At 38.6% G+C, this 25,399-nt stretch overlaps 1 protein-coding gene across 2 annotated transcripts in view; it reads right to left on the bottom strand.

Annotated features, from left to right (window-relative positions):
- ldb2a (LIM domain binding 2a) overlaps positions 1-25,399 on the bottom strand; it is a 58,578-nt gene that overhangs the window by 8,685 nt on the left and 24,494 nt on the right. For both annotated transcript variants that reach the window (XM_077609853.1, XM_077609854.1), the window contains exons 4-8: positions 24,762-24,864; positions 11,974-12,146; positions 6,625-6,747; positions 4,505-4,588; positions 905-1,028 (exon numbers count right to left, since the gene is read on the bottom strand). In XM_077609853.1, the coding sequence (XP_077465979.1) occupies positions 905-1,028; positions 4,505-4,588; positions 6,625-6,747; positions 11,974-12,146; positions 24,762-24,864 (607 nt within the window). The remainder of the gene's footprint in view (positions 1-904; positions 1,029-4,504; positions 4,589-6,624; positions 6,748-11,973; positions 12,147-24,761; positions 24,865-25,399) is intronic.

The following is a 25,399-nucleotide window of genomic DNA, read 5'->3' as shown; positions in this document are numbered from 1 at the left end:
AATGGGTCTCTCTGTCAAAAGGTTCCCGGTTCCTGTGTTACATTGGCAATGTAAAAAATTAAGGGTTGAAAAAAAAAAAACAAGGATGAAATGAGAAGAAAATATTGGCCAGTATTCATAATAACAATAATAAATATACAGTTGCACTCATGATTTATTAAATACCCCTACCAGTAACAATAGTTTTATTTTGCAAACTAAAATTATTATTGAGCATTCATAAAATAATATGTAAAACATCTGCAAAATACAAATCAAATAAATCAACCCATTTTTCTACAAATTCTGATTTTTTTTTATTATTGACAGTGCTAGACGTACAACCCATTTTGACTGGCAGCCATTGGCCTCTCCCAGTCAAAAAGGATTGGACATCTAAATGGCAGCCAATGAGTTAAATGAGTGCCCCGTGAAGAAAAATCAAAACATCAATCATAGATGACAGTGTAAAGAACCTGTCAAAGTGGTGGCCCGGGGGCCAAATCTGGCCCCCCACATCATTTTGTGTGGCCTGGGAAAGTAAATCATGAGTGCTGAGTTTCTGTTTTAGGATCAAATTAAAATGAAGAGTATAGATGTATATTGAATTCCCTGAATTTCTCCCTTTTAAATCAATAATTGTAATTTTTTAATCAATTTTTTCTGTTTTTAGTTCAAAAATCATTTTGTAAAATCTAAAAATATATTAAAAAATCTAAAATAAATATTGTTTTAGATCTATAAAAAACTGAATATTCAGGGCTTTTAATCCATTTATGAAAAAAAATCTAAATATTATATCTAAAATGGTCCGGCCCGCATGAAATCAAGTTGACGTTAATGTGGCCCGCCAACCAACCCGAGTTTGACACCGTTGGCCGTAAAGGATAGTTAGGGATCACATCGTTGCCTTAACTTTGCTTACCTGGCGGCGCTACCATCCTCTGCCATTTTTGGAACAGGCATGTCTTGAGACAATCTCGAGGGCTGAGGTTGTACGTTTTGTGCCTGGACATGAGCTCTTGCATGGGCTCCAGGATGACACACAACTATTGCATGGAGAAAAGGGCACAAATAGACAGAAAAATGCTAATAAATAAAAAAGAACATGCAAATGAGCTACATTTAAACGCTGCTCCCATTAAAAGAAAATCCATAAAAAGGAGGGCTTAATGCTCTGCTCGCTTGATGTGTTAATTGCACCGTAAATCAGCCTTTTATGTGCGTATATGAAATAGTTGCAAAAAAGGAATTTATTGTCAAGCACACCAGAGCAACTCGGAGTCTGTTAAAACACAACCAAGTAGTGCAAGGCTATCATTTGTAATGCAATTCTTAAACTATATGCAGTTCCAACATTAAAATAGCCAGAAATATATACTTTAGGTATACAATGGGGATCCGCAACCCTAGTGAGGATAAGTGGTGCAGGAAAAAAAGGAATAAATATATTAACGATGTCACATTACTCACAATGTAAAAAAGTTACTTAAAAATCATCGTGGTCATGTTTTTTTTTACTTATGAAAAGGCAAATCTTTCTAAAGGGAAAAATTACATTATTTTGATTAAATATATTATTTTTATAGTAAATTCTAAATATAAAACTAATTTAAATGCATGAATGAAAAAAACGTTTAATAAAATGACTGCAAATGTGTGGAATGATAAAACATCAGTACTTGACAAAAATAAAAAGCTACAATAAAATACTTTACAATACTTTGGATCTTAGTAGAGTATCGATAAGACCATAACTTTGAATGATGTCATTGTTAAATAAAGAAACCAGCTGATTGTTGGCAAAATTTTCCAAGACAGAAACTTTTCCATTAGAATACTGTCAATGTTAACTCATTAGGAGCTATTGACGGTGTAAACGTCCAACTCTCGTGGACTGGGAGGGACAAAGTGTTGGTTAGAAAGAAACTAATTTATTTCAAGAATGTTGATGTGGGGTCTCGCATGGCAAAGAGTATCACTAAGGTTCAAACTGGTAGAGTAAAGGAACATAAATTGCAACAACACCGAGCTATTCCTTGAATTAGAACTGCGCTCTGATTCCCATCGTCCGTTAATGTCATCCCAATCAGTGCTGACACTCATCCTGAAACCAGTGCCTATTTTCAGACTGAATAGAAGGAAGCTCAGCTCCATGCAAAACACGCTGATTTATTCCCAAAGAAAAAGAAACGAGGGGAAGGTGTCAGGACTTTTCCCCTGCCGAGCTTTCATACCAGGAAAGGATGTACGGTAGAGCCTGGCGAGCTAAGATAACAGAAGGGAAGCTAACATTTGTGTGCCGTGATGGATAAGATTGAGGGCGGGCACTGGTGGGCAACATGACTGTACCGTGCTTTTTCACAATCTCTTTAACAGCGGCCGCTTTGTTAGCGCAGCTTGTCCTCTGCTAACTGAAGGAGGAACTGGTTTGCTCGGTGGAAGGTTGACATGCTCTGGGAATGCAAGAGTACAAGCAGAGCTACTGGGCAATTGGCTTTTGGAGATGGCCTTTCCCCTGATCACTAAACTCTGTGGGAAACCCTTTCGCCATCCCGGACTTGCCGCATCAAGGGCGAGGATTTTCGATAATAAAGATGCTAATTTTTGTGAAATGAATTGGTCTGCTCAATGATTCACAGAGTTTAATGCACACATTTTTTAATTAAACTGGCAGCATATTGTAAGAATAACATTTTTTTTTACTCCCGATATTGTGACATTTAGCCGATATGTAGCAATACCATTTTTTTCATTTTAATACTACTATATTCATTCATAGTTACGTGAATGTAAAAGGATTCTTGGTCTGATACTGTTCAACATTTTGGCTGCTGCAAGACGTCCAATTAATTTGAAGTGGGACAAAAGGCAGCTAAAGAATGAATGTGGTTATATATAGTGTATTTGGAAGCCAATAAGTGACCTGAATAGACCTAAAATCAATAGGAAGTGACCAGGAATCTACAGGAAGTGGTCTATTTCTTCAGAAATGGCTTTTTATAGTCACATAATATAAGAGGCAAAAATCAATCTTTATTTTATTTTTTTAACTATAAACATGTCTTCATCTTTATATCGTAAAAGATTGTGGCACTACTCTATAATATAGAAGTTTGTATCAATGTTCCAGACACCAAGTGGGACAATGTTATTCTTTCTTATTTTATAAAGAATACAAATCCTCTTATTTAATATCTAGTCTACGCTGGCACCTGCGAGAAAAGTCAATAATTCCTTCTTTACTTGTGCATGTTTATGTAGCGTGTCTAAGCCACACGATAACCACAAACAGGGAGTTTGTGCACATGTGCGCATATTTTCTAACCCGGCTGTTGATTGACAAGCTCGTATTTTTCTAAATGGCGAGAAGGCGAGCGAGTGCGAGGCGGAGGAATTAATTGGATACAGAAAATTAGCATAACATTAATGAACGCTCCCTGTTGAGACGGGTAATTGCGAAATGGCACGCGGTTCGGAGAGGATGGGGGGGGGTGCGGTTGGTAAAGGGGCGGAGTGGGTGGGTGTTGGTCGGTAAGGGCACCTCGGCTGCTTATAATAACCCAATTGAGGGAGACACAAAGGGTGTTGGGGGATGGAGGAATTGGGAAGAGAGAGGGGGGAGGAGGTTGGTTACACTCTTATGCCTTTTTTTGTTTTTCAGTCACAATCATTGTCAAAGCACAAAAAGCATCTGCAATTGTCTAATTAAAATTGGCCTTTGAGGAATAAACACAAACCTTGGCGGAATTTGGGGTTAGTCATCTGTTGAATATTTGGAAGAAAAGTTTATATTTTTCAGGAATTAGTTGTTAGTTAATGAGTTTACTGCTACTGGAATTCCAATTCATTTGAAATTGGAGGGTAGGAGCTATTGAACGCCCGCTGCCACTTAGTAGTTTATCTATAGACTCAACAAATCCAAAAATGGAGTCAATGTCACACACAAACATGAAATTTAGGTCCACATGATTTCGATACAAAATGTAGAGATACTGGTACGGTTGTCTCCAGACAAAGTAATGTCTATTTATAGTTTATCCATACAATCAATGTATGCAAAAATTGCTAATCATCATTTACTTGTAAAGTGATAAATTTTAGACAGTATTCAGCGAAAAAAAGTACCATAATTTTGCATGGCTTCTATGTCATCTAATTAGATTCCTTTTCTGTCCGTTGACCTCTGCTGCAGTGTGACAACCAGCATGCAAAGATTTTCTATTTAACTACACCAGATTTCACACCACTTCATTTGCCCAAATGTTGCTCATCTTGACAGGCAGAAAAATTAAATGCTCTTCTATTTTAGGGCCAAAGGTACAATTAACCTGAACAGGCCTAGTTTTCCCACTATATCTAATTTGTGAGTATGTATTGAGACAAGATCCTCATACTTTAGTATATACTATTTTTTCACATTTGTGTTCAGCCTTGAAATGTCAGTGTAAAAATTCTCTGTTGGCTCAACTGTAGTATGGTAAACACATTTCTGTGAATCCAATACAAACACCCAGAAACTTACCCTGAGGTAGTTGAGGGTAAAGTTGGTCAAACCCATGCGTGTGATGTTTTTGGACAGTTGCTCCAGCACCTGGGGGTCTTGTGCCTGCAGTGGGAAAACAAGCAGGCAAAGCTTAAAGACCCAAAGGAGGAAAAAAAACAGCACAATACTCACCACATTCAACTGAAAACAAGCACTTATCCACAGCCAATTAGGCTGATTGGCATTTATATGCATTCAATGCACTCAAGTCTTAAATTCAACAACAGCCACAACAAGAACACAAAAAAGACAGAAACATACTTGATGCACGTGTTGCCATTTTGTGTCAAATCGGCGTTTATTATTGTCACAGTAATTGAAACACAATTAATCAAGCTATTATTTCGATGTCCTCATTTTGATTTTGTTCCTACCCTTATACACAGTAATAATGCCCTGGATAAACATGGGGGGCAAACACGCTAAGGAAATAAAAATATAGTGAAATTAATGTATTTATATTCAGATAAATTTAATATAATAGTATTTAGTATAATTTAAAATTATCTTGTTAATGCTATTGCTTAGCCTAAATTCACAATTTAATGTAAACAAAGAGATTTGTTAAGTGTGGAAAAAAATATTTTGATTAAATATTTTTTTATTCATAAACAACTAGTATCAGAGGTATTATGTTCACCTACACATTCGAACAACCAAATGGAAAACGTGATATGTAGCTGTTACAGTTTACTTGCACTGAGGCCAAGTGGGGTTCTGACCCACCAGATGGAAGTGTGCTTTCAAATAAAATGTGTACTATTGTCGCAAGCCTGCTTTCTAACACCTTAGCCACCAGCATGACTGGAGAGGAACTCGACATCACTCATATTTTATACTAATTCCCTGACATTAACAGCTACAGAAGTAAAAAAAATCCATCCTTCCTGTGAGGGCTGGCAGTCTGAGTTTCAAGATCAATTTGATGTGGTAATACAGTGCAAAATCACCAAAGTTGCTGATTAAATCTTTAAGTGGTGCATTTTGTATTCACACATTCACTTTGTTCCTAATGTACTTGCATTTTCACACTTACCAGACCTCAAAAAGATTTACTAAGGACATGATTTATTTGATTTTATGATTTGACTTTGACTACGCTACTAAACAGTAATCACTAAACAGCTTTGTATAATCTCACAGAATATGATATACATTGTAAAATGTGATTATATATATATATATATATATATATATATATATGTATATATATATATATATATATATATATATATATATATATATATATATATATATATATATATATATATAAATACCGTATTTTCACGACTATAAGGCGCACCGCATTATAAGGCGCACCCTCAATGAATGACACATTTTAATTTGTTTTCCATATATAAAGCACACTGGATTATAAGGCACCCTGTCTATTATGGAGAAAATTTAAAGATTTTAAGTGCGCCTTATAGTCGTGAAAATACGGTATATATAAATTAAAAAGAACATGGTATTGGTATATTATCTGTATTGGCCAATACCATACAGCATAAAGGATGTTGGAATTGGTATCTGGAGACAAAAAATGGTATTGGAGCAACACATTTTACTATAAACTTGCATTTTGGTCACACATCCTATGAATAATGTGATGGCTTTCTTGTAAAATAGGGAGAATAACTACAGAAAAGCCGACGTCTCTTGAGTTTTCGACTCATTTCCCGGTATGTCTGGCACGCATTTGTGTGTGTGCCTTCATTAGAGAGTGCAGCTATCAAAAAGAGTGAACACTGCACATTATCCACACACATACACACGTTCACAAAACCACACAGCACCCACAATGCACCTCTTCAGGAATTAGTGAGACGGCACCCAGAGGGGCCAATTTATCGCCAAGGTAAATTTCATATTCAGATTTGGCCAAAAAAACCACACACACAGACACGTGCTCTCACGTGGACATCACAGACAAAATGCAACATACAAACAGTTGACTGAATGCCATTTACTGCTGTTAAACTGATTATTATTCAATCTCTACATCAAACAAATCGTTCAGCGTCGATGTCACCATATTTTCGGGTTGTGTGGATGTTTGTGTACTAAGAGTCACAACAACGTGGTCATGGAGTACTCACATGCATGGCCAGTATACTCCGGGGGATTAGCTCTCTGTACTGCCGGATGGTAAAGTGCCACGTCTTGATCCTCATCAGATCATCGAAGGCGAACTCCACAATTAGACGACCTTCCGTGCAAACCTGCAGCAAAATCGGGACGTCAAATTCATCTGACTAAAGCACAACAGATAAGATATGCTAAACCACAAATAATAAGCGTAGAACTACTAATTTGAAGTCAGTGGGAGAGTTGCAGGTTTTAGGCAGGGTTGGTTTCCAGACCTCAACCCTATGTATTTTAGGGGTCTCCAATATGTACCCCCCCAAAAAAAACCCTCTCATACTCTCAGACTATAGGAAAATTGGCCAAGGTTTCCCAAATTGATACAAAACTCTTTAAACACGTCTAGAAACTCTGAACTAATTTAACTAAATTTCAACGACATTTGCCCCAAAATTGAATAAATTCTCATTTTGGTTGACACAAGGAATTTGCATATACTACCAAATGTGAGGAGAACATTTACATGAAAAAGGGACAATGGCTATTGTTGTATTAATAATTAGATTTGAACATGTGACTGAGATGTAGCGGCATGTGTTGAGGGTACATGCGTGGTGCAATATGGCCGTTAGCATCTTTCTTGTTGATCCTCAGGGGAGCATCTGCGCTAGGGGGGCATTGATTAGACCAAGTATGTCTGCTGGGATTACATCTTGGCCGTTGCCATGCCGACTAATCAGCTGATCCCCCCCCTCCCTCTCTCTCTCGTTCTTCTCTTGCCTGCCGGTTGTCACAACAACGCAGCGCGGCGAGAAGCCGGATCGAGTGAGCGCCGGCTTTTGCCAAAGGGGGCTCGAAAATGTTCCCTTCCTTTAACGTTTGTGTGTGTGTGTGTGCTTCTCTCGCTCTCATTTTTTCTTTCTCACTTTCTCTTTCTCTCTCTGTCTCTCTCACTCTTTCTCTCTCGCTCTCTCTCGCTTGCCTAATTGGCAACTCTCCCTGACCTGAACTTCTTTTGTCTTGGGCATCAAAACAGCCTCACAGGATTATACACTTTTACGTTTACTATTTTCCCTTTTACAGGAAAGCAAGGTTGCTCCACAGGAGGCCCACACACACAGAGAAAAATAAGACTTCATAGCTGGCAGCAAAATTTGTTATTTTTTTTGCATATTTTAGTAACCCGAGCTAATAATCACTTGTAGGATCCTCAGCGATGTTTTTCATCTATATGGCAGCAACTTCACACTTTTACATTGTAAAATATGGGATAAATATTGTAAACCCCAAGAGAAATATTAATGAAAGGACAAGGTTGTCAAATCTGTAAAAGATTAAAAAAAAAACCTTCAATTACCTACAAAAGATCATTGAGCCTTGAATTTATTAATTATTATTGAATTCTTCATCTACCTTAGTACACAGAATTGTATATATACATAAGTTAATATCGGTATTGTAACAGTGAGTATGACATAGCTTTTTACATCAAATTATTTGTTGCATAAATTATTAAAAATACTAACTGTACTGAACGTTTAGTAGTAAAATCATGTAAAGGGTTTTAATATGCCGTACTTTTTAAAAGTCAGAAGATGGCATGTTTATAATTGTCAAAAAATAACATGTATTTATTTCTTCTTTTTTTTTTAATCCAATAGCCAAAATGGTAATAAGTAATTTTTGAGCATCCATAAAGGTAGGTGATTCTTAAGAGTCTCTCAAATTAATCATCTAAAAGCTATTTTAAGTAAAGGATGAATTCAACTCCCTGCCAAAAGCTTTGGAAAAGAGAATTCCATATTAAATTTGATTATTTCTAACTTATATATCATCTTTTTAAAATTGAAAATATGGGTTTGCTAACACGACATGCAGACATTAATCCTCTAATATTAAAAAAAATAATTTAATAAAGGTCTATGAAAACCCTCAATCCAGCAGATGTTGTGCCCACATGGGCCAAAGTAAGGCTGCATTGTAACGTGATTAACCAAAGCTACATGACTTCATTGCCACAGTAATAGTAGAATACAAACATGTCATTATGGTCTACTTGCAATGTGTCTGAAAGGGGGCAATCAGCATCCAGCACCTGAAATTTTGCTTATAACTCAAAACAAAAAGTCCAAACACTTATATCGAGTAGCACACAGGTCTACATTTGTCCATTTGAATTTTACGTGTTGTTAGCATAGCTCGCTTGGCGCTCACCATCAATAAATAGCCACACAGTTTAAATCAGAATAATTGCCAGTGTAATAAAGCTGTTGGAATTTGTCTTGCTGGCAATTTTAAGCAGATCCATCCCGCCCCTAAATGCGATTTTTTTTTGTCCAAAATTCAGCATGGATTACATCACACGCCCATATATTTTTGTCAGAAGCTAATGCACAATGCTCTCCGATCAATTTATCTCACAACAAATAGATAGTTCAGAAGCTGAGGGAGAATTCCCCCAAATTAAAAAGTGCTCCATTAAACGGTCAGAGCCCCCTTGCGGAGCGCACCCCCTCCCCTCCCCATTGATTTAGAAGCGAAGGGGTCATAAATCTTGCACGCGGCGGCGCTGATACGAGGGCATCTACGACGCCGAGGAGTGCCAAAGGACAACACGACGGTGCTCAATCAATTAGTGACACGCGAGCCCAGTGCCGTTAAATCAATTTGGATGATGCCAAACATTGGCGCCGAATACAAATTACAAAAAGTTTACCAAAATGGCAGAAAAGTGGAAGTTTATGGGAACTAGTCTCCTGTACATTGATGAAAACATAACACACAGAAAACTTCAAAAATGGGTACTAATTTCTGGATGGATTAATTAATATGATTACCTTGTTCCATATTAATGATTGTAATGCTTTTGTATTTAACTACTACCACTGAACCACTTTCATGGCTTCAAAGTCAATGTAAACCTGTTTTTTTTTGGGAAAATGTGACCACACCCCAATCAAAAAATAGGATGTTGACTGAAGTAAACTTTTGTGTAAAATCCTCTAATATAAAAACAATTGGAAATACGTACAGGAAACTAATTTAGTGTCAGTTTTAAGAAAAACTAACACACCAAAAATGGCATTTGAATACTAATCTAATTTACTGCCCTGGCCTCCACTGCAGTAAGTTCTTCATTTACTTCAAATGTATTGGAGGTCTAGTGCCATCTATAGCAGATAATTACTTTACATTCAGTGAGTATGAAAAAACTTAGTATTTAAAAAAAATACAGTCAGTATTGGCATCAGTTTGGTGTTGGAATCGGTATTAGGAGCCTCCCCCGAAAAATGGTAGCGATGCAAAAGTAGCTATTACCGTATGAAAAAAAGGCAAAAAACAAAAAAAAACAAGGCGGTGTGAATTTTAATAAACCTCAAAAAGCATGCGCGCCATTAATGTGGAATTGTGGGCGAGAGACATTCAAAGAAAGAGACAGACAGCGAGAACGGGCGAGAGAAAGAGGGAGAAGGCGGAGGAGAGAGTGAGATGGGAGCTGGGGATGATTTCTCTAGGGATGAAGGATGCATGTGTGTTCGTGCCTATGTGTGTGTATGTGTGTGCGCGTATCGAGGGTGCGTGCAGGGGGTTGGGGTGTAGGCGGAGGGGTGGGATGAGAGGAAGAACGGTGGAGGAGAAAGCAAACGGAGAATGAGCGAGCGAGTGAGGCAAGGGGATGAGAGAAGGGGGGGGGGGGGGTGTTGAGGTAGGGATGGAAGGGGGGGTATGGGGGGGTGGCTGAGGCGAAGCAGAGCTGATTGAGATTCGGGCCTCCGGAGCTGCGAGGCTCGGCGGTGCTGCTGGGAGCTGAGGGAGAACACGCTCCCTTATTGGAATTCTTCTTTTCTTTTTTCTTTTTCCTAATAAATTAATTATTCTCATCCAATTTAGAGCCAGATGAAAAGAGCCAAAGAAACAGGGCCGACAGAACAACATAGCTTTGTGTTGACCAGGGCCCGGGGCACCTCACCCGTATCAGACTTGTAATGTTATGTATTGTGTTATTTATCATAAGAGCACGTCTTAAAATTGCTGCGTTGATGTAATACTCTGGCTAAATAAATACCCATTTTCCGGGCTACTCGAAAACAAAAAGCAGTTCATGCTCATGTTTATGCATGACACCACAGCTTCTTTTTTTTCAGGGGGGGGGGGGGGGGGGGGGGGGGGGGGGGTGAGCCCTGAAGCCAGTTTCAGATAATAATAATAATACAAATAATAATATGAAGCTTCATACCTAAAAGTTTCAGAAGGCCATAACTAAAAATTTCAATGGATGCCAGCGTTTTTTTTTCCAATCTGAGCCGTAACTCCACAATTCTACTAATCAAGCCAATTGCATTTAGTAAAAGTGGATTTGTTAGGCAAATTATCACAATAAGACCAACCAAAAAAAGATATGGCATGTCAATTATGAATAAAGCTAAAAATAAAAACTACCCATGAACCTATGCCTGATGAGACACAGTCTGGCATTTTGCTTTAAAGCAGACATTTATGCCCATTAAGTCCATTTTATGTAATATCTGTTAAAAAAACGGGTGTGGGCGAAGTGTTTTTAATTGAAGTGCAATGCAATTTGGCCCCTGGGAAAATATTGTTTCTCCCATAAATCAAAATTGAATGCCTGACAAGGCCTCTTTTATTTGTATATTAATAATATGCAGCTGTGAATTAAGACAGCAGCATATTGAAACACAGAAAAAAAAACTTGTTTGGTGCTTCAGCTTTTTTTTTTACAGATACTTAAACAAACATTTTTTTGTCGCCTCCAATTTTTAACAGCAGGAGACTAAAAATAATTACTATATAAAAGGTGTTACGAAATGTTAACAAGTGACTTTAAATGATTACACACCATATTTTTGACAAAAATAGTGACAGAAAAGGCTGCATAAAATAGATCCTAATTAGTTTTCCTTTCTCAGCTGCCTTTGCACCTACCCCAAATAATCACCAAGTAAATGATGATGTCACACCCAGAATGAGCTGTGGATTTTTGGAGTCTGCTCACGTGTTATCCATAGGTTTTTTTTTTAAATTCATTGTTGCCTTGTGATTGTTCTGTTATTCTGTTAACAAGTATTAGCTAGTTCAATTCTAGAAAGCTAAGGTGAGAGTTGTGGTTGTGAATTACTGTGAAAAAAATGGACGTTCCTGCATTGTTTTGGATCCTAAAAGACATGGAGATTTCTAAGTGGCAAATTTGGTTTTCAAATGTAAAATTTCAGAAGTGCAGTCATTTTCATATTTTGATCTGGTCACCATTTCATAGGACCTTAGAGGCTGAATGTGTTTACAGCTGATCTCTGCATTAAGTTGATTTTTACCTAAGTGGATGCAAAAAAAGGGCTTGATTGTACCTTGGTGAACATGGGTTTGCCGTGCTGGGTGACCATGGTGCACTGGTCGCAGTCCAACGTGATGCACGAGTTGTGGAAAGATTCCTTAGAGTGTTTGAGGATGTAGTGCAGCTCGCTGACACCGCCCTCAAAGACCGTGCTGAAGTAGCGAGGGATCAGCGTCCGGCCAATCGCTGCGGCAGAGGGAGCAGAAATCTTTTTAAACAATATAGATCCAATGCTAAATGCTAAATATTAGTACACTAAAAGAATATCTCATTTAATTTGAAAACGATAGCATTGTCATAAACACGAGAGCCTTTCTGTTTGGTACATTGTTTCCATGGTTTGCACTTTGGTCCGAGAGTGTAAAAAAAGATCGGGTTTTCAAAACATATTCATTTATTTTCAAGTTTTAACTCACCAGCTTAACTCATTGGGATAGCCTTGTTTAAACTGGTGGAAAAAGATAGCAGCAGATACTTAAAATCTGGTGACACAGACTCACATGTAAACATAAGTGATGAGCTCCAACATCACTTAAAAGCTTTAGGCTAGATTACAGTTTGACTCCAGAACAGAAAAAATCCTTTTACCTATTTTTCTTGTGAAAGAAAGTGTAATGTGAGTGTCTGTCTGTGCATAGCCATGAATGGCATGTTTTTCCAACTCAATACAGTCAGGCATGGCTAAATAACACATACAGTGTTGGCATCGTGAGCAGCAATTGGACTCCTCACTCTCCGTCTCCGTCTCTCTCTCTCTACTACCCTCACTCGTCCCGCACTGCAAAACAAAGTACGTCTCGCTGTGGAGCTGACTGCTAATGAGCAGGAGCTCTGACGGGGGTGGAAAAGAGGTAAGGAGGGAGGGGGGATGAAAGATGGAGAGAGGGAGTGGTAGAAGGAGGGAAGATGAAAAAAAAAATAAGGGCTGTCAGCAAGCAAGGGAGGGAGAGCGCGCGGCGGAAAGGTGGAGCGAGGCCTAGGGTTCGTCTTGCCAAAAAAGGCGTCCCAATCAAACCCAGCACGCGTCGCCCTAGGTGACAGAGTGATAGATGGCGAGTAATGGCGGCCACGCCGAGATCGTTTCAAGAGTTGCCGTCCTCGCTTGGCTCAGCTCGGAGTTTTTATTTACATTGGAGCCAGCTCGACCGAAGAACGGCAGCTTGGGGTCCCTTGTAAAGAATGCAGACTGTTGACAATTTAGCTGACGTCCATTCGTGGCTGCTTTTACATCTGAAGGAACCCCTGAAACGGCTGCTCGCTGGCTAAATCAATAAAGACGCCGACTCAGCCAACTTTAAATGCGGCAGCCTGAAATCCCTCTCGGTCACCCTCGTCTCCGAGATACCTGAATCAGGTTGGTACTAACGTGAGAGGTCTTCACTGGTCGTCTGTGACTTTCAAAGCACATACAAACAAACAGTTTGGACAATTTTGAGTACCCAATGAAGGCATGTTCATAGAATGCAGGAATGAAGGCAAGAAAACTCATGCAAGTCCAAGCAGGGAAAGAAGGTCAACATATGGACTTCATTTTGAAGACCTGGTTTGGCTCGATATAATACGATGACTGTTATGTGTCACTGGTGAAGATCTCTGATAATTAGGCATTATCATCTAGTGCTAATTGTTACAAAATGAAGTAGCAGAAGAAGAAAAAACGTGTTGCAATTGCCTCAAATATCAGCTTGCAAAATTAAATTTAGAGGAAAAACTTTTTTTTTAGTTCCTTGGCTGCCATTGACGTTGCTAGCTTGATTACATTTTCATTCATTTTAACAGTGTAGTAGAATGTTTCAACTCGTATCTCAAGACACCCCTGTAAATGTTGCTAATTAGACTGGTACAGTACATCTCACTTTCTGTGTAGTCTTTCCCTGGTTGATTGGTTGGCTGGCTCGCCTTCAGAGATGCGCGTTAACTGGCACCGGCTCAGGAGGGAAGACAACGAGCGGCATATGCCTCTCAAGTAATGTGTATCCAAACATGCAATTTACAAATAATTAACGCTGTGTTAATTAGTCGCATTAATTCACGCCACTTTGTGGAGATTGTTCCCCACAACTCCCCCCCTCCCTACGCTCCACCTTATCACCGGCGGGGCCCAGGACTCCTGCCAGCAACGTCAGCCAGCCAGAAAAGACGTCAGGAGTGTTTTTTTTTGCTTGCGCTTCGAATAAAGAAGGGTTACTGGCACACTCATTGCCACACACACACGCATACACACACATGCATGTTACACAAATGGTTGTACTTTCAGTGTGTGACGTGTGCACACACAAACAAAATACAGGCATACACAGAGTTACACTGCCAAAAATTGCTATCATTTACAAAGAGGCCTGTATTCCCCCCAAAGGATATTTGGACCAATCGCTAAAGTTGCTTACACATCTGACAATTTAATCACATTTAGCTAAAACTGCATGTTCAGCCTATGTAGATCTGTTTCTAAATTTTTGACACTCAAATAAAATCTGTGTATCTGTATGTATACATGTATGTTTGTATGACGAGCGGTCGTATGACGAGGTACCACTGTATATATATATATATATATATATATATATATATATATATATATATATATATATATATATACATATATACATATATACATATATACATATATACATATATACATATATACATATATACATATATACATATATACATATATACATATATACATATATACATATATACATATATACATATATACATATATACATATATACATATATACATATATACATATATACATATATACATATATACATATATACATATATACATATATACATATATACATATATACATATATACATATATACATATATACATATATACATATATACATATATACATATATACATATATACATATATACATATATACATATATACATATATACATATATACATATATACATATATACATATATACATATATACATATATACATATATACATATATACATATATACATATATACATATATACATATATACATATATACATATATACATATATACATATATACATATATACATATATACATATATACATATATACATATATACATATATACATATATACATATATACATATATACATATATACATACATACATACATACATACATACATACATACATACATACATACACACATATATATGTGTAGTTAAGCACCATTTAAGAAATTCTTGAGAATACCTAACTCATTTTTGTTAAGTGCTGTTTTGTGGAGCGCATATGTTATGGTAAACTCCCCCCCACCCCCTATTTTTTTTTCACAATACATGGACATAAGCCATCATAAAAGGTGCAAAGGCCATTGTTAACACTATAACACTTTGAGCAGCCCACACAAACATACACAAAGGTACATATATAGAGGATATATACATTTAGAGTGGTAATGATGCACAGAGGGAGTGGAAAAGCTGCTGGGCAAACAACAAGCACACCCACATGCAAGAAGAACATCAAACAGCATTCAGTACATTCCATAATACACGCAAAATAGTGTTACGATTGTCGTCAAATATGATGGAAATTAAGCTCACTGTTTGTGTTAATTATTACATTTATTTATCATTTCTAAGACTGCCATCGTAAAGCATGAGGGTGTCTGTTTGAATGTAAAATTTGGAGCGTTTTTCAAGAAACATACAATTTGCGGGCTATCAAACATGAATCTGTACATATAGCATGTAGCTAACAACATAATAGCTAATGACAAGCATCGACTCATATAAGCAAACGCATTATAGGAACAGGAACAACAGAGTGGATCAAGTCTATTGATTTCCTTCCAGTGAGCCGTTGTGTGCAAACCCGGTGCACTGTTCGACCTACAGTGTGGCCCGTGATCAATATGCTAAGCTAAAAATACTATCGCAATCGATGATTAGCCTTCGGCGTTTGCCGGTGTTGATGATCGGGAAGACGAGACTGGCACAGATGAAAACCAAACTGACATATTGATCGGTCCCTGCTCGATCATCTATTGAGCCGATTCTGTAATCGCAGCTTGAATGAGGGGGGTGGGGGGTTTAGGAGGCTTGTCCCGGTTTTATTGTAGAAATGACCAAGTTGACTCAAGTTAAATGTTTGTCCTCTCTCTGGGCAAGGCATCAAACTTTCTCATCACTTTCGTGCATGGATGAAAATTCCAATCTTACAATTGAGCGCTAAGTTTACGTTTCAATCAAACGAAAATTCTTGGTAAAAATCATTACATAAAGTGGCTTACCAAAATGTCAGATTTTCAATGTCTGTGATCTTTTCTTTTCCAAACATTTTTTTTGGGGCCAATCATCAAAGAGTTAATATGAATGATCATTCCAGCAAGCATGCAAAAAGTAACTGATTCCTGTCAAAATAGCTCACCTTTAGAGATTTTTTTTTCTATTCATATAGACAGGTATTCCAAATTTCATGATCTTAAGTTAAACTAGCTTCAGCAGCAGAATTTCCAAAATCCTTGCAACGTAGATAAAAACCAACTCTAGAGAAATGCTCACAAGTCGTGGGCTTTTTCCCTACACTCGCGCACACACACACTCGCACACACACACACACCAGAATGTGAGGAATCACTGCCCAGAACATGAAATATTCATAGGTCATAAAAGTTTAATTCCATCTCTGGTCGTCCTCTCTGCATACTTCCTGTCATCAAAGCTGGCGTCGTATGTTTTTTGTCAGTTCAACAACTTTGCCGCTACCTACCGCCATGCAAAAAACAACCGTGCTTTCATTTCATTTCCTTGTTTCCACAGAATTTTGATTCCGTTCCAATCTAGACAATCGGAATTAACAAAATTCATCAATGCTCATCTTAAAAAATCAATTGAACAGTTAAAAAAAAGAATAGTGGCGCACTTATATGACCCTAAAATTACATCACATAATGCTGTGCAATGCAGATGTTTCAAAATCTACTTTTCAAATGCTGGTCAACCTACCCAGCTACACGCACACCACCATAAAAATAAGGCCTGCTCTCTCTAGTAGATGTCCAACCCATTTGAAGTGGGAGGATGGCAGCGAATGACGGCTCATTCATTCGCTGCCACCCTCTCACTTCAAATGTTTTGGACGTCTAGCGCTGTCAGCAGCACCCATTGAGTTAAGCAGTGTTAATCAATGTTAATCTTGAATTGGTAAATCCATCCATCACAAATGGGGAGAATACTATTAAATGTTTATATTCGGTCGCACCTAAAATAGATCTGAGTTTTTGTTTTGTTTTGTTTTTTTACCAATCCAGGAAGTTTTCAAAGCAAGAATGTCATTTTAAGGCTTCAAAATAGGCTCAGAAAAAAAGTCAATTTAATCTTAGAGTGGCAAGGAATTAGTGTGTGAATCGAGGAATTATTCCGTAAATCCTTTACATGAGGAGGTACTTTAATTGTGTCGAGTGTTCACAGGCATGAGTGGGTCGTGTCAGATAAAAGGTTCGACCATTAGAAAAACATTGGGATGGACTAAACCCTTGACTCAAAGGCATGAACATGAAAAACAAGATCAAAATGAAACTAGCAAGGAACGAGTCATTGAGGCAACACTTCTTTCGACTTCTAAGCGAGACAACTTGGTAGAAAACAGTAAAACGGTGCCATCATTTTTCTGCTTGAAAATGAACACAGCAACTGTGGATTAAACCCTTATTATAAAATCAGACTTCAAATTCTTATTTGTATTTCCGACTTAACCCTTTGAATCCTATTGTTATGTATTAGCAACATTCCAGATCAAAAGCAGCCTGAAGGGTTATTTTACTCTGATGCCTGTTTTTGCTCATTTGTGATATAAAATAATCTACATTACATTTTTTTCACTGATTATTTTATTATGCATTTTAAATACTGCCCTTTTTGGACTATTAAACCTACTGTCTATATGGCGCACCCATTGTTTTTTTTTTTTACCAAGCAATATTTATCGGTGGAGTAGATATAATTAATTTACTGCCATTGACAGTGACTATATTTAAACACAATTAGTGAAATGGTTGAATATACTGCCCCCTGGTGGTCATTCACCAATGGACGCAACAAAGGGAGCAGCATAATGCCCAATGAAGTAAAGCAAAAAGTAATGGTCAGATTTCTTGACATTCAGCATTCTTAGATCTATCATAAAACTGATGTGAACTATTTTTAGGGCATTTTTGTCATTAAGCGTGACTGGTTTCAGCTGAGTGACCAGTGTTGAAGAAAGGAAGGGACAAGAGAGGGTGAAAAACATGACCGAGAAATGAGGATGGGGGTAGAACAGAGGACGGAGGTAAGGTAAACGGGGGTGGGGGAGTCCCCTTGAGGCCAGCCCTCATCCCCTCTTCACCTCCATCCATAATTCAACAGACGTGCGGTGTGGGGGGGCTTTGCACTAACCCCCAGGGAAACACGAGACATAGACCCACGCCTCACCATAGCCCCCACTCCTGATAACCTAACATCAGCACCACCCAAACACTAACACCGTGTATCACTTTTCCCATAAAACAGTCATTGCGAAGGACCGCTGTGACAAGCCGTCCCCACGCTGTGTGGTTCGATACCGGCAACACAACTGCATGCACGCACACCAACACACACATTTCCAGAGACTCTGAGTCAATGATAATGAGCAGCGCTCTGTTTGGCCTCTGATAATCAAGTTCTAATCTGAAATGGGCAATGATACCTGGTGAAAACCCCACCTAACTATTTAAAGAGGAGGGGTATTGGGCCTTTCATCTGTGTGTGTTCATTTAGGTGATGAACTGGTCCCTCTCCTTCCCAGGATGCTCGAAAAAAAATAAAATAAAAAAACAACAACCTCTGTCTGAACCTATGACAGGGTCAACGGTGTGAGTCATTACGGTAACCACAGCGACGCAAGTCAACATAACCTTCAAAGAAGCAACACTGTAAATCAAGGCGCACACACACATGCATGGGCTGAACCTGATCTTGAAACCCTCAACCTGACTATACACGTCTTGAAACCTTCAAATTCCAATTACAAACTCGACTTTGAAAGCGAAACCGAAGTTTGAGACTCTAAAATCTGTGGTTTTGAAACCCTAGCCCTTTCTATGAAAAACTGTAAAAAAGGTTTACCAACATTTTGGATTCAACACTAATTTCAAAAACCATAATCCAGGCATGAAATTTTGAAATCCAAACCCAGATTAAAGACAAATTTTAAAACTCGAACCCTTACTTTAAATACACCAAGCAAGTTTTGCAATCCTATTCTTTGTCTGTTAATGGCAGACACTGGGTTAAGTAGTGTCTAACAAAGACAAGAGAACAATGTAATTTGGTTAAAATAAAACAATAAATAAAAGTAAAAAGTATCAACCAATAACACACTGTCTGTCTGAATCGGTACTGAGATGCAAAAATTATACTACTTGAAATCTTAAAATTTAAAACTTGCCACCTGTTGCTGTGAACTCAAAAGCCACTATATACACATATTTCTTTCTAAGCAATATATTATATTACAATATTTTGGGGGAAGTTTTTAGATGTAAACAAAAACAAGAAAATACATAAAAGTTCACAGTTTGATTTGCATGTGTGAGTGTGTGTTTCTTAAAATGGTCCACATAAACATTTCATGCCTTAAGTAAAGCCTAGCGCGGACCAGAGAGACTGATGGGTCTCCTGCACACTGTATTATATATAAATATGGATTTTTCTTCCTCATGTCAATAACTGTGTGTGTGTGTGTTTGTGTATCTCGTCCCTTCCTGTCGGTGTGTGCATCTTTTCTAGGTGAATGTGTTGCCACGCATCCATCTGTCCGTCAGTCCGTCCAGCCGCTTTGCAGATGAAGCTGGTATTCATTATTTATCCGGCTCTCCTCTCGGCGCGCTCGCCTCGCTGACCTTCCGCCAGAGTCTTCCTACTGTTAAAAGCCCAGCACTGCACTTTGCGTGTCATTTTTTCATGAGCACCTTGTTTGTCGCTGTAAAAAGCGCCATGTCTAAATTACATCGGTGCAAAAAAAAGGAAAAAGAAAAAAGAAAGAAAGAAAGAACGGGACAAAAACAAAATGGCAGATTTGTTCGGTAACGGACCGCGCGGGACTACTTGGCCCAGATGTTTTAAAATGCAAATGTGTGTTTATAAGCATGCATCGTCGCGTTTGGAAACGGTCACACATTACCACGATTGTGGAGCACATTTCTACTGTTCCCACAGCGCAATGTGGAATTGAAGATGGGGCAGAACAGTGTCCTAGTGGTGCGCAACTCTGCTTTGCAGAACTCAAGGTTGGGGTTTAAAACTCTTCCTAGGTCCTTTCTGTTTAGAGTTGTACATGTATAATAGCAGAAATGAGGTGGGTCAAGTAGTTTGACCTTAGTAATTAGAAGGTTTAAGAGCCGTAACTAGTGTTAAACCAATTTTGACAACTGGCTACACCAATTTAAAAAAAACCCTCAAAAAACTTTGTTTTCTTTTAATACTAAATTACTGCATATTCACTTGACTTTAAATAAATGAATATCATGGCTTGGTCAGAAACTGCTTCCTATTGTCTGGCATTGACTGAGAATGAAAGTTCCTTCGTCCACTGTCACACTCCCTCTTCAAACTGATTGGACGTCTACTACTGATAAACTCATTTAAATTCACAGCAGAAGGATGATTGGACGCCAAACAACTGAAGTAAATCATCATCTTGAGAAGGGCTTAAGGGCGAAGACCTCCTCATATTACGGCAACGTGCGAAGTGGGAAGCCCTCTTGGGTAGGTCGACCAGCGGTTGAAAACTACATCTTGAAGAGTACATATTTCACACCCTTTTTGCTTTATTTCTTATAATGCACCGTTAATTACGTGATCTTTATGCTGTTTCGAAACAACACGAGTCATTATCAAAGCTGTTGGTTGCAAAATCAATCAATTTTGACTTATGAACATATTTGACATATGTTCAAGATTCAAAATTGACTAAATGTTACAAGCTGGTTGAATCCCAAATTCCTGATGTACATAGATTTCATGACAGGTGGCGCAAGAGACGTGTGAAGCAAAAGCATCATTGTTTCGACACCCACACTTTTGCCACACCTTCAACCATATAAGCACTTTGTTGCAGATTTTCCACACTGTGATGAGAACTTATAGAACTTGTGATATGAACAAAGTTAGCCAAGCGCATTCACACTACTTTGCGTGGCTTAAATATTTTTTCACTCCAGATGGCTGAGAAAAGTCGCGGAAAGCCAATCGAGGAAGAGGACGAAGGCTTTGGAAGGCGTGTAATTTCTCCTTTTGCCGCTCTTTCTCCTTTCACGCACTAATTCACTTGGGAGATTTGTGTCAGTGACAAGGCTCCTCGCCGTGGAGCTCACTTGTTTAATTGGCCGGAAAAGACGCCACCGAGAGGCCGAGCGGGACACAGCGGAAACGAGCCCGGGCTGTGGACGTCATACGGTCGTGCAAGTCACATTAAATTAGGAGTGTGTGTGTGTGTGTGTGTGTGTGTGTGTGTTGGGGGAGGACGAAATGGCAAACTTACCGTGAGTCGCTCTCATGATCAAATAAATACGATTCAACCCAAACAAGGCCCGAATCAGTCAAATTTGCTCTCCTTATTAGAGTGTAAATCTTTGAATCATATCATGCTTCATAAAGAATTAAAAAAAATACATTTAAAAATGGAAGATGTGTTGTAAAAATAGTGGTCATTCAATTCCAATTTTTTTTTTAAAATTTTTGTTTTGTGTTTCATTGTAGAGAACAGTATTTTTTTAAATTAGCACTTTACACTGTATTTAAGTCTGTGTCGTTGACTGTATTTATTGTGTTTAATGTTTGTTGTAATTCTGTGGCTTTTTTATAATAATTTGTTGTTTAATTTTAAGCAATTTAATGTTCACAAAAATCCATTTATTGTTATATTCTATTGTTATTTGTTATTTAATATCACATCATTTAATGATTTCCCAAAAGAGACTCCATGGACTTGTCTGTCTCCATTTTTAACTCATTGGATGAACTGTTCCTCCACAAAGCAAGAACACTATTGATTTTCAATCATGTGCGACGTAAGGTAGCAATCTAATTGAGGTCAAAGGTTAGTTCTGTTCATGTCATCTTAAAAGTTTATAGCAGCGCAGGAAAACAATGGATTCTTAATCGTATGCATCATTGAGATTTCATAAACTTGAAGGGGTTTGACGTTGAAGGTTGTCCAACCAGACATCTTTATATTAATTGGCTGCCAGGCAGCTTAGGGGTACCTCGCTTCCTACCAATAGCCAGCTGGGAAAGGCTCCAGCACCTCCGGGACCCCTCATAAGCATTAGCGGTAGAGATGAATGAACGAATGAAAGTAGGTCAAAATAAGAGTTTTTTTTTTAAATCTACAGTACTTTTGTTCATTTGGTCCCATTAAAAAAAAGTGCAGACAAAAAAAGATCAGTTTGTGTTGCACCCCCTAAAAATGTTGTCAAGAGACAACTGCTATAACTAAAGCAAGATCACTAGCATGAAATGTTGAGAAGAGCCAAACAGGACTTTGGACCCTCGCTCCAACCAGAACCAGGAATATTAGGAATTGCTAATGTTATTTGAGGACCCCCCCCACTTCAGAATCTTCTGCCTCTGTGGTAGTGAACGAGGCTCAGCTGTCAATCAAAAAGCAAGGGAAGGGGGGGTTTACATCTCCGCTCTGCAGCTGAGCCGCCGCCGCGGCATCATCCCACCTGTCAATCACGCCTTGCACTTAAAATCCCCCCACAACCACCTCTACTTAAAACAAAACCTCTCTCTTACCCTCCAACACACACGCATATACACACCACCAGCCGATTCAATAGAAACAGCTCCCCACTTCGAAACGCTCGCCGCTGTCAATCCTTTAATTCGGCAGAAAGGGAGTCGGATGGCGGCCTTCACCTCCCGACACCGCCCCAATCACCTTTCTTTCATACACACGACTATGCCAAACATCATGTTTTATGCTATACAAAGCTGATAAACAACAGTGTATGCATTAAATCTTGTATCAGATGAAATACGTTCACGTCGTAGTTTCTATTTCATCCAGAGGTCCGTTATGTGTTCCAAGTAGGCTGCCAAAATTAATCGCTTATCCTCACAGGGGTTGCACACGAGTGCTAGAGCCTATCCCAGGCAACTATGGCCACCAGGCAGGGGACAGCCAGAATTAGTGGCCGGTCAATCACAGAACTTAAATTCTACAGACTCCTAATAAGTGGTCATCTTCCTGTTGCAACAGTTGCGTGAAAACACATTTGACAACATTGTTCTCTTCTGGGGGTAAACGAGCGTTGCTCTTTGGTTGCATCACGACACTTTCATCAGATGTTTCCAGTCGGACGAAGGCCGTGGTGGCGACTAGAGGGCGGACGCGTAATTATGCGCGTGTTGAATAGTTGCCACGGCGCACGATAATTGTCTGATCGTGAGTTGTTTGGCGTAAACAAAACGCTCCTCGCACCCTCCCGACAGGCCAATTTTTGACACTCAAGCAGGCATTAAAAATATTAGCAGGAACAAAGCAATAACACGTCATGGCTGTAAAAAGACTTTAATGTGCTCTCTTACGACTTAAGGGAGATAATGCAGGCCCCCAAATTGTCTAAAAGCAAGATGAGGAAGGCTGAAACGGGGACTGGATGATATGCTGTTGAGTAGTTTTTCTATTGCCTGCTTCACCAATTGGCTGCCATTGACGGGAACCTATGCCCAATCCATTTGAACAGAGAGGGTCGGTAGTGAATGACCACTGCTGCATTCAGTATGATTTTTCTATCTGATTTTTTTTAAATCTTGCTTTTTGTTGGCTTTTTTTGTTTTTCTTCACTTTGGGGAAGTCAGCAGATGCTGACTAGCTCGTAACTTCTTTTCCCCCACATTTTAAAATGAATCATTTTGAAATGGTTGAAATCGCACTATTGCTGTTTTCGTCACATGTGGATACGTAAACGAGAGCCGATGAGCGACAGTGAGTCATCGGCGCTTAGGCTGGTGCTAAGCCGCCGCGCGCACTCCTCCGGGGAACAAGGTTTCCATCTTCAGGCCGTTGAGGGACATTTATTTTTCTTCTTTTCTTTATATTGACATGCGAAAAGCAAAACGGAGATGCTACCTCGTCCCCTGCTTAGCCGAGACACACAAGCGCCGCGTTCTTATCTGCGTCAATGTGTCTCCAGTATGTAGATGAGACCCAGGGAACATGATATCCAATTATGATCACAAAAATGATCAACCGTAGTGTTACTTTGCTTTGCTGGGCAACCAGGTCTACTGAGTTTGTTGTGAGAGCAGAGTTTGAAACAAAACAAGAAAAAATGATAACAAAAAATAGCACGAACGGGAAGAAAAGAGGAAGCCAACTTGCAATAAGAATTAGCGAACAGTGCGAGTCAACTGTGAAAGGGAATCTTAAAACAAAACACTAACATAAATAAATATGACAGGTTAAGGATGTGCTGATCATATATTTTGGCTTGTGAATCCAATTCACATAATTTTGAGGATCCGTTGATAGCAAGAGACCCGATGCGATAACGCGGAGATAAATAATGCGAAAAAATATATTGTTTCATCAAAGAAAGACATTTGGGTGTGCTTTTTTCACCCAATTTTAATCGCAACATTATATTATATAAGAGAGTTATTCTATTTATTTATTCTTGGATTGAAAATGGGTGCCAATGAGGTAATATTTAAAAATAAAAGCATTATTTTACATCCAATTCAGAACCTCTAAAAATGACATGTCTGATTTCCCATTACAGAAAGTTCAAAAGATTGTTCTTACTGTATCTCTTTGGTCCATCCTCAAGGCAGAAGGAGAGCGTGAGCGTGGCATCTTCCTCAAAGAACTCTGTGGCAAAGGCATCCCACCACAAGCTGTCACTTTCCTGTCCAAAAGACAAACAGGTTAAGAATCTATCTGTTGCATCGTATTTTTATTGTTGATAAATTACATCTTGGCACCAAAGAGGAAAATGGACAAAAACCAGATCATGAAAACATTATTGCCCTTAAACAAAGCCATTAGGGACTAAACTGGTTAGTTTAGGTTAATTGAATAATAAAATGTTTGAACACCTTTTGTCTTTACATTTAATCACCAGAGGAATTTTGAACGGTCTGCTGCGCTACTGTGAATTGTAACTTTTTAAATAAGGTTAACTAAACGACTCGATTGCAGTTTTTGAGTTAATGGACTACTAAAGTTTTCATTTAGCAAAAAAAAGTAAACTTCTTAGTATCTTAGCTCAGTACATGGAAGACTTTGTCTTTAATGTTTCATTCAAATTTGTAGAATTTAAATTGTTGTAGAGTTTAAATTGTCCTGCATCCCTACAGGTTTGTGTAAAGGAGGTCACAGTGAGGTATGGCCCTTTGACTCAGTCTCCATTGTGGACTATTGCCTGAGGCTCTTACAAGTCA

This window comes from Stigmatopora argus, chromosome 9, assembly GCF_051989625.1.
Source record: "Stigmatopora argus isolate UIUO_Sarg chromosome 9, RoL_Sarg_1.0, whole genome shotgun sequence".
NCBI classification, from domain to species: domain Eukaryota; kingdom Metazoa; phylum Chordata; class Actinopteri; order Syngnathiformes; family Syngnathidae; genus Stigmatopora; species Stigmatopora argus.
The sequence above is the reverse complement of the archived record's forward strand: the minus strand, read 5'-3'. Positions and strand labels throughout refer to the sequence as shown.